The sequence below is a fragment of the Nicotiana tabacum genome, chromosome 17 (genome assembly GCF_000715075.1).
Source record: "Nicotiana tabacum cultivar K326 chromosome 17, ASM71507v2, whole genome shotgun sequence".
NCBI classification, from domain to species: domain Eukaryota; kingdom Viridiplantae; phylum Streptophyta; class Magnoliopsida; order Solanales; family Solanaceae; genus Nicotiana; species Nicotiana tabacum.
In genome coordinates this window covers 30721952-30742688 of record NC_134096.1, presented here as the reverse complement: position 1 = coordinate 30742688, position 20737 = coordinate 30721952, and the positions used below count along the sequence as shown (strand labels likewise).

At 37.5% G+C, this 20737-nt stretch overlaps 1 protein-coding gene across 2 annotated transcripts in view; it reads left to right on the top strand.

Moving 5' to 3' along the window:
* The window catches only part of LOC107829614 (putative inactive ATP-dependent zinc metalloprotease FTSHI 5, chloroplastic), a 48368-nt gene extending 27859 nt beyond the window's left edge, over positions 1–20509 (top strand). Inside the window, exons 12-19 of one of the 2 annotated variants that reach the window (XM_075234160.1) lie at positions 2128–2310; positions 4536–4655; positions 9530–9715; positions 9812–9886; positions 10364–10423; positions 15793–15900; positions 17198–17275; positions 19954–20509. In XM_075234160.1, coding sequence (XP_075090261.1) covers positions 2128–2310; positions 4536–4655; positions 9530–9715; positions 9812–9886; positions 10364–10423; positions 15793–15900; positions 17198–17275; positions 19954–20025 — 882 coding nt within the window. In that variant the 3' untranslated portion in view covers positions 20026–20509. Of the gene's footprint in view, positions 1–2127; positions 2311–4535; positions 4656–5468; positions 5615–9529; positions 9716–9811; positions 9887–10363; positions 10424–15792; positions 15901–17197; positions 17276–19953 lie in introns of those variants that run through there. The other variant, XM_075234161.1, reaches the window with a different exon arrangement.
* Positions 20510–20737: the final 228 nt, after the last annotated feature.

The window sequence follows — 20737 nt, the reverse complement described above, 5'->3', positions numbered from 1 at the left end:
ATAGTCATTGGGATGCAGTTTTCCGGATTCTTCGGTATATAAAATCAGCTCCAGGCAAAGGTTTATTGTTTAAGGATCGAGGCTATGAGCAGATCGTTGGATACTCAGATGCTGATTGGGCAGGATCACCTTCCGATAGACGTTGTACGCCTGGATATTGTGTCTTAGTAAGAGGTAATTTGGTGTTTTGGAAGAGCAAGAAACAGAATGTGGTTGCTCGGTCTAGTCCAGAAGCAGATTATCGAGCAATGGCCATGGCGACATGTGAGCTAATTTGGATCAAACAATTGCTCAAGGAGTTGAAATTTGGTGAGATCAGCCAGATGGAACTTGTGTGTGATAATCAAGCTGCTCTTCATATTGCGTCAAATCCAGTGTTCCATGAGAGAACTAAACACATTGAGATTGACTGTCACTTTGTCAGAGAAAAGATACTCTCGGGAGATATTGCTACAAAGTTTGTGAAGTCAAATGATCAGCTTGCAGATATTTTCACCAAGTCCCTCACTGGTCCTCGTATTAACTACATATGTAACAAGTTCGGTACATATGATTTATATGCACCAACTTGAGGGGGAGTGTTAGAATAGTTATGTGAATATATGTAATTAGTCCTAGTCCCTTATGTAATAAGAGCAGGTTATATGTTATGTATACATATAAATAGGGCTCATTGTAACATAGAATAACAATCAATAATATTTTCTCCCGTGCTTTCTCACAGTTGGAATAATGCAAAATATTTAATTTGAGTGGAGCTCCTGAATAAAATGCATACTCTTATTGGTTGTCCAAGTCTACCAAGTAAAAGAGAATAAACTTGGCGAATTATGAGCATCTGTTTTCTTTCCTAATAACCATGAAATACATAGTTTAGAGGACCGGTATATCTGAGTCTGGATAGAAACACATTATGCTTTGGGTCATTGTTTGAAAAAGTAATTGCTCCCATCTTCTTGCTTCGGGGGTGTGAATTGCATAGGTTGTTGCCTATTGTTTCTAAATCACGACATTATGTGTACTCTTGAATAATTTTGACTGGCTAAATTTTCAAATTTTGCAGCTATTGGACTGATTTATGAAAATATGCAATCTACCCTAAAGGTTTTTGATAACCATGACATTCAGTGTATGGTATGGAGAAAACTATAAAAAGCATCTATAAAAGGATGTCAATTAGCTTCGCCTCCATATTCTAACGCACATTCCGTTAGAAAAGACTGATTTTTGTTCTAATGTTCGCTCCCTATAATATGAGATACTTTATTCATCTATGCTGTTGTCCATTGTTCACTTTCCTTTGCACATAGTGGTCATGGTAATACTTTGAATAATGTTGCAAATATAGGGCTTGAACTTCTTGTTAACACATTATCTCCAGTGAATAGTTATTCTAAAAGCGTGGAGACTAATAGGGCTATTTACATCTTGAAATGAAAATCTGATAGTGTCTAAAAAGGTTGTGGTAGTAACATTCTCGCTTATCTAACCTATAAAGCCTGCTGCATCAGAATTGGCTCCAGCTGCCTAGGAGTCTCATGACATTATGTTAGAAGCTGAAAGCTCATAATTAAAGGCGAACAAGAAAAGATGATATCCGCGAGGCTACTGAGAGAAATAGAAAAGGGGGAAGATGAGATGACAATGGATCTCATTGCTCTTTTCTAGACTAGACATGTATTTGAAGATTCTGTGAATTTCAAGAACATGGTCAAAGGGCACATCCATGACATCGTCATTCTGGTGATGATATACATCTAAAATCCTGAACTTCATGAGAACAAATCTCTTAAAATCAATTCTTTTTTTTTAAAAACAATTACGCATTCCGTAAAAACCAATCTTATGATGAAAAAAATCAAGCACTGCTACATTGAGCGGTTTGCAAAGGATTGGGAAGCTGAACTTGATGAAGTTTCTCTGTAAAATGTAGAGTTTCACCATGTTCAGCTACCATGGGCTGTTTTTCAATACACTTGTTTTCTTCAATTGTTATGTATATACTCCATAACATCTCTCAAAAGCTTCATCACTGAGATTCTCCGCGTACAAAAAGAAGAATTTTTACCTTTGTCCTCTTCACTAGCCATTTTTCTCAACTGGATAATTGGGTTTGCTGTTCTGCAGACCTTCAGCAGCCTTGTCCCGAAATGGTTAAGGAAGACCAAAGCTGTAAAGCAATTAAGCAGAATGCTGGTGAATCATCTTGGATTGACATTAACGAAAGAGGATCTAGAAAGTGTTGTTGATCTAATGGAGCCTTATGGTCAAATAAGCAACGGAATCGAATTGCTAAATCCTCCTCTTGATGTAAGCATTCCCATTTTTATTTCCTTTATCAGTATGCATTTTTTGATGAATGATTAGACATCCTGTACGCTACTGTATTTCCTTGACCCCAGTTAGGTGTTCCTGTTTATTGTCTTGTCATTTATACGTTCAGTTTTTAAATTATATATTTTTTATTCGAGTGATGATTGTTCCTAATGAAACCTTTCCCTAGATCGTAATATCCTTTAACTATATCGTAATATCCTTTCACTATATCGTAATAGCACAACTTTTTTTGTCATTACCTTTTTGTCTTTTCTAGATCATTAGGGCATTTCTCCTGGAATTATTTTTGTAGGATTCTCAGTTTCCGTCTGATCACGTAAGCTGATGATAAGAATGTAACAAGTAGAGAAGCCTCTAACAACGACCATATACGTAAAGTTTAATGAATCGTCTGTACAAGACTGCAGTATCATGGGAAATTCATGAAAGTTGGGCAAACAAGGAAAGGAAGAGCAAAGTTTCGGAAGGTGGAAGGGAAGCCTTCCAATTGCTCCTTAATGCCCATGCATGAGTACATGTTGGGCTATTTTCCCGGTGCTGCCCCCTTGGTTTCCACTCCCTTCACTTTCCAAAACTGGAGCAGCTGTTTTGCTGCAGCCAGCACTATCCAAAAAGTGATTCAATGGCACATTAAACCGAGTTTTCTGTGCTGGTACATGCGACTTTGAGAACTCTCCACCTTAATATTACAAAATTGTCAATTTTCTGCTCTCTTTATGATGCACATGATCTTGTCTTATTGATCTGTGAACATCAAAAGACACTCTTTTTCATAGGTGATTTTATTGAAGCTCTAAAAAAGCTAGTGAATCATCTCTACATGATGGAATATCGTGTGTGCTATATGTATAAACATTAATCACTTCGTTGTTACTTGAGGGACCAAACTCTATGCTCTTTGATTCACATTTCTCCTCCATCTCTATAGAAGATAGTCATATTTTCTCTAGGTCCTCTATGTTTTGTATATGGGGGTTTCTCATAACATCAATAGAATTATGACAATCACAAAACGGTTGTTGAACACTCCTTGGCATCATCCTTTGATGAAATCCTTAGGCACTTTGCAGGGGTATACTGAATAGTAAAACTTAGAAAGATTTGAGAAATGATATTAACCTTCTAAGTCAATCACCTTTATTCCAACCAAATGCTACTTTTTTTGAACCTCTAGGTTCCACCGCTACTGAAATTCTAGAGCAGATAAATTCTTTTGCCAGTGAAGCAAGAATACAGAAAGGGACATAGTAGGTAGGTAAACAAGTTAAGGTGCTTGTTAAATAGTGACAGCTTTACCTCCTTTGTACTAATATTTTTTCTGCCAGAAGTCCATTTAATCTTAAGTTTATGAAGTAATGGATTTCACACCTGAACATCTTTGAGGCAGCAAAGGAAGATCAAAATAGATGGGTGGGGTTTAACTCAGCTTGAACCCATGGATTTGTTTAAGTGGTTAAACTGCACTTCCCAACTTGGATGATGTCACATTCATTTTAGATTAACCAGCCTCAAGACTGTTTGCTACTAGCAGTGTACTCTTATCTGTTCATTTTCAACAGCATCACACAACAAGTAAGGTATCATATTTGAGGAGGTGAGCTATTGCTAGACTTAGCCTGCCCATGTCCTGGTTGGAGGCCCTTCAGATATCCACCTTCTGCTGCTTTATCTAGGGTTATGCCTCCCATCACAAAGACAGAGGCATAAGTGATATTGCATCATCACTAAAACCCTTAAGAGTTTTCAAAGAAAGCAAGTAGACTTAATGGAGATTGAGAATCTGACAATAGATATGCAGTACTAATCCAGCTTCTCCATTTTTCGTGGAACCCATCTTTCGATCAATGAACTCCGTTTGGTGACTCATTACCCTTTTTTCCAAATCTATTACCAGCACTTTCATTCAATTCTCTTGAACCAGTTAGTTCAGTAGCAATTAAAACTACATCAAGAATCTGCCTCTCATCAATAAAAGCATTTCAAGCGCCAGGGATTTCAAGTGCATTCTTCAGTCTCGTTGTTAGTAGTTCAGTAACTTTGTGAACTACTGGCAAAAAAGATTAACCAGCTCTATAATTTGTAGAGCTGAGTTATCTTTAGTTAATAGTGAACTACAACTGCCTATACTGAAAGCATCTTTATTGTCTCTTCATGTGAGATACAACATGAAATTGACTTTTCATTTAATTTTTTTGTAGTGGACAATGGAAACAAAGTTTCCGCATGCTGTTTGGGCTGCCGGTCGGAGTTTAATTGCTCTTCTTCTACCAAACTTCGATATTGTGGATAATCTGTGGCTTGAGCCTTTCTCGTGGGAGGTACCATATTCTGTTTCTTCTTTAGAAGTAGCTTTTTTAAAGTATGATTGTAGTTATATCTTTGTCATTTTTCTTAAAAGAGAAAGCAAGAGAAATTTATCGGACTGATGTTATTGATCTATGAGAGAAGTGATGGTTCTACAGAGTAAGACTGTAAGAGTCGCACTAAGTGTCACAAAAAGAAAATAAGTTATCAGTCAGCACTTGATTAATGGTGGCCAACCTTTTTGTTGTTTGTTCTACACAAATTTTACTTTGGAACCAGATCGGAGATCACAGATTAATTAGGAGAGCTTTGTTTTTTTTTGTTGAGAAAAAGGTAACAGAAGCTATAAACTTCAGCACAAAGGCAGTGCTGGAGGCTAAATTTACAAAACAAAGGACAGCTCCAGTTCATCATTGATTCTTCTTACAAGGATTTTAAAGCTTCTAAAATAGAGACTGAATCATCTGTATAAGTTTCTTTACACCAAAAATGAAAAAGTAAAATGCAATTCATCTTGATCTTCTGGGTAGAACTATATCTATCTTTAAAACATGTTGAGTTTCTTTCCTTCCAGATAGTCCACCATATGCATGCATGGATTAATTTCCATCTGTCTTGTGTCTGACACTGTTCTAACATGCCGACAACTCCCTCGTTGATCTTGGCATTATCCATGTAATGCCTATCACGTTTAGGAAAAGCTGCCATAGTTGATCAGTTATTCCACAATGCAAAAACAAATGGCTGCTGTTCTCTAGCTTCTTCCCACACAAATTACATTTTGAACATAGATTAATCCCCCTTCTCTTTAAATTTTCCTGTGACAGGCAAGCTTCTTTTGCTACCAGGTCACACATAACAGGCCACCTTATATGGAATTTTAGTTTTCCAGATATGTTTCTATGACCACCAATTAGCGTGCTGGCCATTATGGATCAAAGCGTCATATGCAGATTTGTTATCAATTATCAATACCTGGTGATTCTAATGATTAGAAAAATGTCATCTACACATGTAATATTTACTGCAGTATCTGTTCATTGCCTGAAGATGTGGTTTGTTTCATCAGAATTAGTGCATCAGAATTAGTGCTAACCTCTTACAAGAGTATGTTCAATTGTTTGGTATAGGTTCTTTACTTTTTGGTATACTTGTATACATGAGTTTTCTTCTCCCAACTTTAATAAAATCATTTACTTTTCTTGTTAAAAGAACAAGGTTATTTACTTTATCAAAAGAAAATAAAAGGGAGTACGTTCAGTTGCTCACTACTCAGTAACTACACCCCTATCAGTTGTATGAGCATTTTATTCTCTTAACTTCTGCCTCCAAAAATAGAAGGAAAAGGGAATAGAAATTTTCTACTATTCTCTTATTTTACTGTTATATAAGCCTTCGCATCAAGAAGCAATCCTTGAGCCTTTGAGTTCTAGTTGGGTGAATATGTTTTTATGTCGTGCTTTTCTTTAAGGTACATAATACTCCCTCTTTCTCATTTTATGTGACACGATTTTCTAATAAGTCTTTCTTTATTTCTTGAACTTCGTGCATAGTAAATACCGTCACATAAAATGGGACAGAGAGTATAACTTGATGATTACGTTCTTGGACATTTTCCATACATGTGAGTTTCAATAATTGGTTTACTCGTTTGGATGAATATGGAGAGAGAGTTGTGATAAATTAACGTTGAGATGGTTTGGCCATATCTTTCTTTGATAAGGTAAATGGTATTACTAAAAAAATGGGAAAGCTCCCGTATACAAAAGGTATACCAAAAAGTAGAGAATCTACAACAAAGTATGATTTTCTACCGAAGACACTCAATCATCTATAAAAGTGGGAATTTCAAGGTGCACCAAAAAGCAATCAAAGACAAAGGCTATTCCTCGAGTGTACAAAATCATTTTCAATTCCCTCAAAGCTTTCCTATTTCTCTCTCTCCATACGTCCCGTATATTGTCTTCTTCTACTATGTCTACCAGCCTACATGTGCAACACATCTCTAATAGTACCTGACATCACCCATTGTGCAACAAAATAATTCAGGACCACCCTCCACAAACCCGATGCCACTCTACAATGCACCACTAGATGATCAACTTTTTTACCCGGACGTTTGCACATGTAGCACCAAATGACATAGGTAATGCTTCTCTTACACAGATTCTCAGCTGTCAGAATCGCTCCCCTTGTTGCCAACCATGCAAAAAGCGCACCTTCCTAGGTGCCCTATGAATCCATATTGATAAATATGGAAAGCGCGTCTCTTTTCTCTTGCAAATTCTGGTAGAAAGATTTGACTGTGAACAAACCATCACTTCTTAGCGCCCATCTCCACGAGTCATTGTTAAAGTGAGGTCTGATTTGCTTGTAAAGTAACTCCACTAACCTTTGAAACTCCCCCAGCTCTTTGTGTTGTGGATTTCTCCTAAACGTGAGATCCCAAAGTACTTCACCTTCATACTCCCTATGAATCTGATGGAATGTCAACTTCTTTTGGTTCGAAACTCTGTAACAGATTAGGGAATGAAATCCTCAATGAGTCTTTCCCGCACCACTCGTGATTCCAAAAGCTAATTCTTCTCCCATCCCCAACCCTAAAGATGACCATTGATGTCCTCCCACCCCTTCATTATGCTCCTCCACATGCTACACCCAAATGGAACTGTAATAGTTCTAGTTCTCCATCCCCTCCCATAAAACTATACTTCTCAACTACTACCTCCCTCATATAAGGCGTGCTCCTCCATCCCAAATCTCCATAATCACTTTCCCGATAGAGCTCTATTGAACACCCTAAGATCTTTCACCCCTATTACACCCCACTTTGGTGTTGTGACAACCTCCCAATTTACCAGGTGGATCTTTCCGGTGCCATCTGCCACATCTTATACAAAATTTCTTTGAAGCCTTTCCAATTTTCCTGTGACTCTCCCTGGTGCTTGCAACAAAGAACAATAGTAAGTGGGAATACTTGATAAATTGCTTTTAGTGAGTACGTCTTTTCCTTCAACAAGTATTGCTTTGGCCCTGCTAATCTCCGTTCAACCCTTTCAATAATAGGATTCCACACTGCGAGATCCTTATTTGAAGCACATAGAGGCAACCCAAGTATGTAGTAGCCCCGTAGGTAAAGAGTACACCTTACCATTGATACTTGTGCTAGTTCTTCAATGTTGTCTACCTCGCCCACTAGGAAAATCTCACACTTGCAGATGTTGATTTTGTGACTTGGCACGATCTGAAACCACTTAGGAACCTGTTTCAAGTATGTCAGCCGGTTAATATCTGCATCACAAAAAAATAGCTAATGTGTCATCTGCAAAGAGCAAGTTTGAAACCCTTTCAGTGCTATGCTCCCTAATCAAAGCCGTGAAACCCCTCAAATAACCAATACCCGCTGCCCTATCCGTTATCTTGCTCAGAGCTTCCATCACTAGAATAAATAGCATAGAGGATAAGGGGTCCCCTTGTCTGGGGCCCCTTGAGCTACCAAAAAAACCACAAGGGTTACCATTGACAAGAACAGAGAATCTGACAGTGGAAATGCAAACCTTGATCCATCTTCTCCGTCTTTCACTGAACCCCATCTTCACCGTTAAAAGATCCAGAAACTCCCAATTAACATGATCAAAAGCCTTCTGACGTTTTCCTTTTTTCCTTATAGAGTTCACAACTTCATTTGCCATCAAAGCTGCATCCAAGATCTGTCTCTCTTCCACAAACACATTATGTGAGGTTGACACTGATGCAAATTTGGACCATATGAAGAGGTAGACCTAAAATCACATGAAAAGAAGCTGTTTAGACCTACAAATTCTTGGAACTAGTGTAGACTTAGCTAAAAATAGAAAAAATGGAAGATAACGATCCATATAGGTGAAACTTACTAGTTAGGGATACGCTTTAAATGTTACTATTTTTCTTTTATATAAAACTTATTTTCACTATTATTATTTTATTTTTGGCATGACGATGATATGAGTTGAGCTTGAAGAAAGAAGTGAGAATTCATATCGCCGACTCCGATTTTGTTTGGGACAGAGGTGTTGTTATTGTTGTTGTAATGCTTATGTACTTTCTTTTTACCCTTGTAAGCTAAGTTGCTCGGACACATGTGCGGGTGTCCGACACGAGTGCGGATCTAGAGATCGGATCTTTCGAAATGTAAATTCTAAGATTCAGGGATACAGATCCTAGTATGGATACGGGTGTAGGGATCCGGCTTAAAATAATTCAAAAAAATAAAAAAAAACTCTAAATTATGAGAAATTTTGTGGAATACTTACGTATAGCTTGTAAAATGTGAATTTCTATTTTATTCTCAAGTTGTAGATAAGTAAATGATTGATTTCTTACATAAGGTATGCTATTTTCTTCAAATTCTGATTTCGGGAATCAAATTGTATCTCGTCTCTAATTTTTTCGTCCGTCGTGGTCAAAGAACCCAAAATTATTTGACCAGATCCGGTACGGATCCCATACCCACATCCATACTAGTGTCGTGTCGACACGGGTGCGGCACCTAAACTGCCGTGTCGGAGCAACTTAGCTTGTAAGAGTAGAGCATATTTAGTACTGAAACCCTCTTTGGGTGTTTATCTATCTGCATTATCCTCCCTTCTTTTTCAAGACGAATCTCCTTTGCTGCCCTTGTGGTTTGATCAGTCTTCCATAAGGTTGGGTGAGTTGTACGCTGACACTCCCACTAACTCCTTATGTATTTTTTCCCTATACCTTTTGGTGATTTCTCATAGTGACACAGAGAGGTGTGCTTACAACTAATGTTCCTACTTAAACCCATGAAAGATTGCCTCATTGGATTGTGTGCTTGGTCTGTCCCGAAGATGTTGACTTTTACAATGTTTGGGCCTGCTGATTTCAGGGAATTGGGTGTACTAAGATCACCAAAGCTAAAAATGAAGGTTCTATCAGTGGGAATGTTGAATCAAGATCATATCTTGAAAAAAGACTAGTTTTTTGCTTTGGTTCTTATGTTGCGGCCCAGCTATTGCTTCCATTTGGGGAAGAAAACATTCTTTCTTCATCAGAGCTGAAGCAGGCACAAGAGGTTGTAAAATTCTCTTCTTGCCCTCTTGAACTATAGTTCTCTCATATACTTTGCTGTGGATACTGGGACCTAATAATTCATAGTATTTTGTGACAGATAGCTACAAGGATGGTGATTCAATATGGCTGGGGCCCCGATGATAGTCCTACGATTTACCATCATGGCAATTCGGTATTTACCATTATTTTCCCAATCTTATTCGTGACTGCATTATCTTTTATTTCATTCAAAGATATTTCCCCTTTGTATCTTCACTAAAGTTAGATATCCCATAGTTTTCATGAGCCATTTCTCTTTCCTAAGACATTAACTTCTTAATGAAATGTTACAACTTAGCTTGTGAGCCACATCACTTTGTTTGCTATAATGACCTTGGCTGCAAACAGTTAGGGGTGGAACCAAACCAGAAGATAATTCACCTCGACGCTAATGGGTGAACCACATCTCTGCCATGGAAATATCTTGCCAAAAAGATTTGCACATGGAAATGGGAGCCCAAATGTATAGATATGTGTGCATGTTAAAATATTTGTCAAACATAAGTAACTGATTAACGCTGTATATCTTGGTGCGTGACTAATTTGCTCTTTTTTCATTGATATATTTTTGTCTCAATTGTCTTCTTTTCCGTGTTGCTGCTCTGAATAGGTGACAGCTTTGAGTATGGGAAACCATTTTGAATATGAGATGGCTACAAAAGTGGAAAAGGTATAAACCTATTGAGTATTCTCCCTGGTCCTTTAGATTGATGATATGAAACATTATTTTCTTGTTATCTGAGAATTCTATGTGCAAATTTTTATTGCTTCAACGGAACTGTGGGACAGAAATGGTACTTAATCTTTGTAATAAATCCAAATATCCAGAGTCAGTTTTTTGAAGAACTATATTTTTGGCCTCTTCTTGTAGCTCCCACCATCTGGCTTGACTTTAGCTAAACTTTACATGTAGTAGTCTTAGTGTGTGCTTGGGCTTATTATCAGAAGGGTTTAACATCTTTGATAAGAAATAAGAGAAAAGGGAGAACGTGTGAAAACAAAGGTTAAGTTCAGGTATTTGGATAAATGTATATGTAGGACACTCATATCACACTATTGTATTTGCACGTTTATCTAGGTAGAAGTTTAACCAAGTAACACCCATAACACTCTTCCTTGGTTGGTTGCATGCGTGTTATATGTATCAGGCTTGTTGCTTATGCAGCTAATCCAGTGGCTTATAAGTGACTTGTTGAGTATTTTTGTCAGTTGATCATTTGGTTTAGCCAGTTGGTTTTTTGGTTTTACAATTTTATTTTGTATAGTGTTGGCCTAAGATGAATTTAAATGGAGATACATGATCTTTGGGGATTCATATGGCCAACCCTAACTTGTTTGGGATTGAGGCATAGTTGTTATTGTTGGTCATTTGTTTTATAAATCTAGCGCCAATGTTTTTCTTTTCTCTACGAAAATGACAGTTGATTTTGATATGTTTGGTTCTCTAAAAACATCTTTATATAGCATTTGTCGCAAATATGCAGTGCAACTTGATTACCACTAAGAAATTGTCATGGTATTTTGTGGATCTCTAATCTTCGAGTTGTTGAATACGATGGAGTAATACTTGGTTTATGGCTTTGTTAAACATGCTCAAGCTACTAGGGTGTACAACCGTAGAGGCAGGGATGAAATATAGCCTAAATGTAATTGTGTTTATTTGTTACTCCTCAATTTATGTGTCTTAGTTTAACTAGGCACGAAGTTTAAGGAAGTAAGGAATAATTTTAAACCTTGTGGTCTTAAACTAAAGACGTGTATAATGTACCAAAATATCCTTGAATCTTGTGGTATTAAACTATTAATAATGCCACGTAGAAAGTTGGAGTTAAAGAGTTACTAAATATAGTAAGAGACGTTCTTTTTGAAACACACTAAAAAGAAAAGTAAGACACAAATTGAAAATGAGGGAGTAATTACTAAGTTTATGTATTTACATTACTGTCCCTAGCAGTTAGAGAATGGTTATTTTGTGTTATTTATATTAGAAAACGAAGGGGTTCGATGGTTTAGTCAACTAGAAATCACATTATAAAAGCAAGAGATGTCATTTGTGTATAGAGCACGAGCCTTTTCCCAAACTAAAAAGCAGGTCTAGGATGGATGAAACAAAGGCATTAATTTAGAATCAATAGTGTTCCATAAGAGGCTAGACAATTGAGCATCGATCGTTTCTCATTCTCCTCGAACTTTCTCTTCAATATACATAGCTTGTTTAATTAAGTGATCTTGAACGCCTTGTCTTTTGCCCTATAACTGAACAGAAGAGGATCAAAAGAGGCATGTTGCACTACGTACTAATGTTTTTGTGGTAATTACTTGGTTTGAATTACTGGATACCATAGTTTTAGAACCAAAAGCATCTGATCCAAGTGGCATTTTCGATGAATCAAAAGAGTTCCTTCACCAAAATATGAAATCAGGGGAAAGCAGCATCGCAGCTCGGTAGGTCCAAGGTTTAATAAGCGGGCTGAGTAAGCTTTTGAGTTAGTTCATTCTGATGTTTGGGACCATGTTCCGTTATTTCCAAAACTGGGAATAAGTATTTTGTTATCTTTGTGAAGACTAAGATGGTTCAAGAGGAGAGGCACAGATGCACCAGTGAGGAGGTGTGAGAGGTTGGTCTTGGAGGGCCAACGGAGGGATAGAGGCAGGCCGAAGAAGTATTGGGGAGAGGTGATTGGGAAAGATATGGCGTTGCTCCAGCTTATTGAGGACATGAGCATGGATAAGTAGGTATGGGGTTGAGAATTAGGGTAGAGGGTTAGGTAGTCGAGCTTTGTCTTTGTTTTGGTACATCAGCTTTATTACACCACTTAGTGTCTTTATGTTTTTTCGCCCTTTTGGACTTCTGTTATTACTTGTGGTTGCCTTCGCTTCGGTTTTAACTGTACTAGCTAGTGATAATTGTGTGTTTTCGCCTGTTTTCCGATTGGTTTGCTTGTCATTGGCCCTTCCCTTTATCTTCCCTTAGCCGAGAGTCTACCGAAAACAGCTTCGCTGCCTTTTAAAGGTAGGGGTAAGGTCTACGTACACACTACCTTCCCCAGACCCCACTTGTGGGAATACACTGGGTTTGTTGTTGTTGTTGTGAATAATTTCTCTCGAATGACTTGCATTTATTTTATGAAGAGCCGCTCTGAAGTGTTTACTCACTGTTTTGCCTTTTATGTTGAAGTCAAAACTCAATTTAATGCTTCGGTACGGATTCTACGGAGTGATAACGCTATACATGTCAGAACTATTTCAGTCCTACATGAGACAGCATGTTATTCTACATTAGTCTTCATGTGTTGATACACCGTCTCAAAATGGAGATGCTGAGAGGAAGAATAGGCATCTACTTGAGACAGCTCAAGCACTTTTGTTCCGAATGAAGGTCTCTAAATAGTTTTGGGTCGATGCGGTCTCTACGACTTGTCTTCTGATTAATCGCATGCCATCTACGGTGCTTGTTGGTAATACGTCTTACAGTGTTCTTTTTCCAAATAAGTCATTATTTCTAGCGGAACCTAAGGTATTTGGAAGCACATGTTATGTTCGAGATGTTCAACCATTTGTTACCAAATTGGATCCAAAGGCATTGAAATGTGTCTTCTTGGGCTATTCTCGCCTTCAGAAGGGATATTTGTGTTATTCTACTGAACTTGGCAAGTATTTGGTGTCAACTGATGTGGTATTTTCAGAGACTACACCATTTTTCTATGCACCTCCAATTTGTACAAGTCAAGGGAGGAAGATGAATGGCTAGTCTATCAGGTTGCCCATGCTTTGACACAACAGTCAGATGATGTTCCTCCACCTCCTAGTTCTTCTATTGAGCATCGATCGACTATTATACTGTCACCACCTACTCCGTATGCGTTAGCAAGATCGCCAATTGTTCAAGTTTACTTGAGGAGGCGAGAGACCAATAATACATGTCCTGCACCAGTTCCTTCATCACCAGATCTTCCTTCGCCTGCACCTTCAGAGAACCTTGACCTTCCTATTGCTCTTCGCAAAGGTACGCGGACTTGCAAATCCACATATTTCATTGCTAATTTTATTTCCTATGACCGCTTATCCTCTACATCTAGATCTATGATTGCTTCTCTAGACTCCATCTCTATACCCAAAACAGTGAATGAGGCTTTGAATCATCCTGGATGGTCGATGCAATGCTCGAGGAAATACATGCCTTAGAGGATAACCGCACATGGGATTTGGTGAATTTACCCAAGGGAAAGAAACCAGTGGGATGTTAGTGGGTCTTTACAGTTAAGTTAATCCAGATGGTTCCGTGGCCAGACTTAAAGCCAGACTTGTGGCTAAAGGGTATGCTCAGACTTATGGGTGGATTATTCAGACACTTTCTCTTAGTTGCCAAACTCACTTCTGTCCGCTTGTTCATTTCTTTAGTCGCTTCTCAAAATTGGCCTCTACATCAGTTGGATAACAATAATGCATTCCTTCATGGTGATCCTCAAGAGGAAGTGTATATGGAGCAATCACCAGGTTTTGTTGCTCAGGGGGAGTATGTGAAAGCCTGTCATTTGAATAAGTCATTATATGGCTTGAAGCAGAGTCCCCGGGCTTGGTTTGGCAAGTTCAGTGAGCTAGTTCTGGGGTTTGGGCTGAAAATGAGCAAATGTGATCATTCAGTCTTCTACCGGCCTCGTTGTATATGTTGATGACATTGTCATCACAGGAAGTGATTATGCGAGAATCTCTTCCATTAAATTTGTCCTGCATACTAGGTTTCGTACAAAGGATTTGGGCCAGTAGAAATACTTTTTAAGAGTAGAAGTAAATAGAAGCGAGGAGGGAATTTTTTTGTCTCAAAGAAAGTATATTCTTAACTTATTTTCCGAACTGGAAAGTTGACAGCCAAACCGTGCAGTACTCCAACGGTTCCCAATATGCATCTAATGAAAGATGATGGTGATCCTTTTAATGATCCAGAGAGATATAGGAGGTTAGTTGGAAAGTTAAACTACCTCACGGTGACTCGTCCAGATATTTCTTTTGTGGTAAGTGTTGTTAGCCAGTTCATGTCCGTGTCTACGGTCAAACATTGGGAAGCTTTGGAACATATTCTATGTTACTTGAAAGGAGCTCCTGGACTTGGCATATTGTATAGCAATCACGACCATACTTGTGTTGAGTGTTTTGCTGATGCTGGCTGGGCTAGATCGATCCAGTGCAGAATCTGAATATAAAGCTATGTCACAGTCTACGTCTGAGATTATGTGGATACATCACCTTTTAACTGAAGGTGATGTCTACGGTCAAACATTGGGAAGCTTTGGAACATATTCTATGTTACTTGAAAGGAGCTCCTGGACTTGGCATATTGTATAACAATCACGGCCATACTTGTGTTGAGTGTTTTGCTAATGCTGATTGGGCTAGATCGAAAATTGATAGAAGATCTACTACAGGATATTGTGTTTTTATTGGAGGGAACTTGATATCATGGAGGAGTAAGAAGCAAAATGCTGTATCTCGATCCAGTGCAGAATCTGAGTATAAAGCTATGTCACAGTCTACGTCTGAAATTGGGTTGAAGTATCATTGTCAAGTGTGATAATCAAGCTGCTCTTCATATTGCCTCAAATCCGGTGTATCATAAAGGAACTAAACGTCTTGAGGTTGACTGTCATTTTATTCGTGAGAAGATTCAAGAAAATTTGATTTCCACTGGCTATGTGAAGACGGGAGAGCAATTAGCTGATTTGTTCACCAAGGCGTTGAGTGGAACTCGAGTTGATTACCTTTGTAACAAGCTGGGCATGATCAATATCTATGCTCCAGCTTGAGGGGAGTATTAAAGAATGAATGTAGTCATATTCCTTGTAATATACATGATAGCATAACTATAGGGATTTGATAGCATATCTGTAGGATTTTCCTTTTTGATTCTTTCCATAGTTAGGATTCTCTGTACATGTATATATACTGATTACTTCATGGAATAAGACATCAACTATTTTCCCATACCTTGTTCAATAACAAGCTCCTTAATTCATTAATTGCCTGCTTGATTTTTTGGCACAGATGTACTATATGGCTTATGATAAAGCAAAACAAATGCTACAGAGAAATCGACAAGTGCTAGAGAAGATTGTAGAGGACCTGCTCAAGTATGAAATTTTGACAAGAAAGGTAAGTTGATGTAGAAGTATGTGTTTGAAATTGCAAAAACTAAATTAAAAAAAATCATCTGAAATTCGTCCTTTTTTGAACTGAGTTCTTCATGGTGCCTCTGGGTCTTTATAGTTTGAGGTTTTTGGTTGGGATAGCACTTTGGCATTCTATTTTGCATGAACAAGGTTTTCTGTAATTCTTGTGATCTTGCTTTCCCCTTTGCAAATCACAAAATCTGAGTGAGTCCTCATTGATTAAATAAAACCAGACCTGATTAAATTCCTAAACATATAATTCCTGGATAAAGCAGTAGAAATAGAAGAAGAGAAGAGAAATATCTTATTGCATTGGTAGTTAACAACATACAAGGAGGCTCCTCAGCTAGGAGCTTTGATTTGGAATTCCAAATTATTCTGTTAAAATCCTAAAACGATTCTATACAAATATACAAATTTTCACTAATTCTCTTAACTTTAAATATGCCCATTCAAATTGTTGACGAGTCGCCCAAATTGTTTCACGAAATAGTGAGCAATCACAGGAAGAAAAATGGTGCTGATGTTTTAGCCCTAAAAAGATTGTTGGTAATTGCATAGTTAAAGAAAATGCTTCTTGTAGAACGTACAGAAGGGAATTTATCTGAAACACCAAAAAGTGGTATGGTAATATAATTAGTGTAGTTTGAATTGGTGTGTAAATCGTAACGAGAATGTTTCCGGAGCATCAACACAAAAAATCCTGGAGAAGTCGTCAGAAGAATAACGTCTTACGATCACCCACACAAAGGAGTGGTTCCATTGGAATGGTTACCAGAAAGAGGCAATAATATTAAAATATATAATGAATAATAAGCTCTGGTCAAGCAAGAATGCAGCACATTGAAAATTGTGACTTTCCCCATTGAAATTCAGTATTGTGTAAAAATTCTTGGGAAGTATCTATATTTCAAGTTTGCCTCAATTGCTTAACAGGAGTACTAGCTTTCGTCCATTTTCAGTGGCTATTGGAGAGTAGGATTAATACATTTCACTATGACATTCTGAGTGATTTCGTACCAACCCTCAAGTCCTCAACATATCTTCATACGTTATTCATAATTCGTGTTTTCTCCCTGTATACTTTCTCCATATGATTTGTTTTTTTCCAATATCAACTAGGGTAGGATTATCCCAGGGTCTTTCACAATATATTCTGAGAGGAGTTGTACCAAGTACCAACCCTCAGTACATGACTCAATTTTGTGTTCATTTCTTGTTTACTGACTTTCTTTACGTGATGTTTCTTTTAATTGCCATTATTCTTCTTTAACTTGCAGGATCTGGAGAGAATTCTTGCTGACAATGATGGGCTGCGTGAAAAAGAACCATTCTTCCTTTCGAAAGCAAATAATGAGGTACTGATTCTCAATCCTCTGGGGACAAGTGATGTATAAATTTGGGGCCCGTTTGGGTTAGCTGAATAAAAGCAGCAAGGGCTTAAAAACACTTTTTAAGTGCGGGAGCTGGTTTTATGAATATGTAGTTACGTGTTTGGATAAAAATACTGAAGCTGAAAATAAGCAGTGATGCGTTTGGCAAAAAAGTGCCGTTAAGCGCTTTTTTCTGGTAAAATTACTGAAATGTCCTTAAATCCGTTAACATTAAAAATATTGTTTTTAAAGAATTTTCTCTAAAGATTTTAGAAATATTTGTGTTTAGATTTTATTTTTTGATAATTAGTGTTTGTTATTCTTTACTACTAACAAGCTTGTTTTTTGTTTGGTAAAAGGAAATAGAGAGTCTCTAACTCTTAAAAAAAAAGGATTTTCAAGAAAAATAAAATAATAATTATTTGTGAAACTTGCTACTAACAAAGGAGGATGTTTTTTTTTTTAAAAAAAGGGACTCATTCCTGAATCCTTGTCCCTTTGAAGACCATCTGAAATAATTTCAAAAGCTCCACCAAATCTCAACTAGGCAAAATTATCTTTTTCAATTGCATAAATAAAATGAGATCCTTATAGAAGCTTTAACTTTTTGAGAGTTTCAAGAATATCAACGTAAAGAAGAATACTCTATATGATGGTTGATTTCTAACTAATGCACAGAAAACAAAAACAGGGGGAAGATAGGTTACACACACCACTGGTTTATGCCATAGAGATAGCCATGGAAGTCCAAGATGAAAACCTGTGGAGGAATGAAGAAGAAACGAAACTAGTAGAGTTGGGGCCTTTTGTTATGTAGGGTTCTTTTGGAAATTACGGAAAAGTGTAAGGGATAAAAAAGGTAAAATCATTGGTCAAACAAAAATAACTTTTAAGCCAAAAAGCGATAAGTTGGGGTTGCCCAGCTTATGGCTTGTTTTAAGCACTTTTACAACTTGCCAAACACTGAAAAGAGGTTAAGTGATAGAGATTACAGAGTTAACCTTGGGCTGACCTAACCACAAACAAAAAGAGACTCCCTGGACTGGCTAGATTAATAAATATGGAGAAATTGCCATCAGACATACTTGAAGAAACAGCTGAATGATGCTAGGTTAATTTCTGACTAAGTTGCTAATAAATGTCTATTAATGGACTAAATAAACCTGAGAAGTAGTTCAATGAAGAAATATCATCTAGTGTACTTGAGCAATCCAGATGCTTGCTTTGACGTGAAATACCTAGAGGACACTATTGAAATAAAGTAATAGTTGAAGACATAATTAAGTAAATAAAAGTGTGTTCTCTCTAACAGCTTAAATTTTTAGCTGAGATGGTCACAGTTCACACACTTCAACATGGTATTAGAGCCAGGAAGAGGTTCTGGGTTCGAGTCTCACCACCACCCAATATCAAAAAGAATTTTCACGTATTTGGCTCATAAAAAAGAATCAAGCCTGCACGTGAGGAGGCGTGTTGAAGACATAATTAAGTAAATAAAAGTATGTTCTCTCTAACATCTTAAGCTTTTAGATGAGATGGTCACACACTTCAACAGTAATACTAGTTAGTTTGAGATCCTAAGTTATAGGCTAACGCAATAAGAGATAGTGATATACAATGAGCTTAATGGGATCTCTGATCTGCATACACCAAACATCAGTGGATTGCAAAGTTAAGCGAAATTTCTTGATAGAGAAAAGACAAATCTTCTACTCAGTAAGCCTAAGTTACTGCCAATAATGCCAAAAATATTCTTGATAAGTATTGTGCAAGGCTTCCAGTGTTCGGTAAATATCTTTTGCTGGTTCCTCCATAACTTCTAATCCTATTTTTGGAGAATACTGAAATTTTGTTCTTTTTGCAATTTGGATTACCATGCTGGAAGAGCATTCCTGCTTTAACCTGACAGCTGGCAGTTATGCTTCTCTTTTCTGTATATCAATTATCTTCAGCTTATAAGAAAACTATAGTGTAAACTTACGGTCATGTACATTGTTTCTTCCCCATGTGTGGGAGCTGAGAGAATTTAAGTTGAGATAATTGGGCACCACAAAGCATTAGTTGGTGCTTGATGATAATTGATAAGTTCTGAACCTGTAGAGTTAGGCATGAGAAAATAGTGCTCAACAGTTCATCTACAAATTTCAAGGCCAATGGATGAGCTGAAGGTTGAGAGTTGCCTCATCATTTGAGAGCCACAAGATACTGAAGATTTGTGACTGTTTGGTCTGTTAATGGATATGTTATCTGCTTCTTTAACTTATGGCACAATTTCTTTAGTACCTGTGAGCTGATCAAGAATTGAGCGACCCAGTGAAAAACTAAACTAACCTACAGAGATTTTCTATGTTTGGTTTACACTAAATCTAGATGTCTCAGAAACTTCAGCTCGGAATTTCCTTCATCTATGTGCATGCTTTCACTGGCGTAACTGGTAAAGTTGCTACCAAGTGACCAGGAGGTCACGGGTTCAAGCCGTGGAAATAACCTCTTGCAGAAATGCAGGGTAAGGCTACGTACAATAGACCCTTGTGGTTCGGGGCCCCGGATCCCACGCATAGCGGGAGCTTAGTGCACCGAGCTGCCCTTTTATGTGCATGCTTTCACTGCTTATAACCCATCCTCTCTTTACCAAATTTACAGACAGCTTTTTACCTGTGCAGCCTGTGCTAGATAGTTTCCTCGATGGAAACGGGAGAGCTTCTTCAATGGCATTTCTAACAGCTGCAAATTAAATAGGAATGTCACGTATCACCTTCTGGCACGTTCATGCTTGCAGTTGTCCACCGGCTGATTTGGATTTTTTAGCACATGCATTTCTTTAGCCATTTATCGATGTAAGATGTAGTTTTTTTCCTCCTTTTTAGCTTTTTTATTTTTTTATTTTTTCATTTATGTTTTCTTTATTTTTATTTTATTTTATTAATCTTTTGCTCTGCTCTTCATGAGTAAGAAGAGGGTTTGGAGAAAAAGTAAATAGGGGTATGTGCTGGATCGGGCAGTACTACAGTTTGTAGATTCAGGCTGAGAAGAGATGGCATCCATTTTTCCTTCTCATCTTGGATGAGATTTTGTTTATTTTCTTAATGTCTTTAGCTAATTTTAGTCTATGAATAGTTTGTTTAGTACTAGTAAGAATCTTTTTGCCTTGCTCTGTACACAATTACTTGAGAAGCAATGTCACCAGAATTCTATTGAAATGCATTAATTTTTAGAAAATCTGTCAGTCGTTTACTAATTCTTTCGTTGTGATCTTCATACTTTTCATACAAGGTTTGAACCTTTGACATCGAATTTTCTTTTTTAACGTTTCATCTAGCAACGCAAACTAAGCTATTTGTCAAAAGCTATGCACTTTTAATAGGATTAACTAAGCTATTTGTCAAAAGCTATGCACTTTTAATAGGACTAGTATCTGGCCATGTGCGTTGCGCGTGTACTCCATAT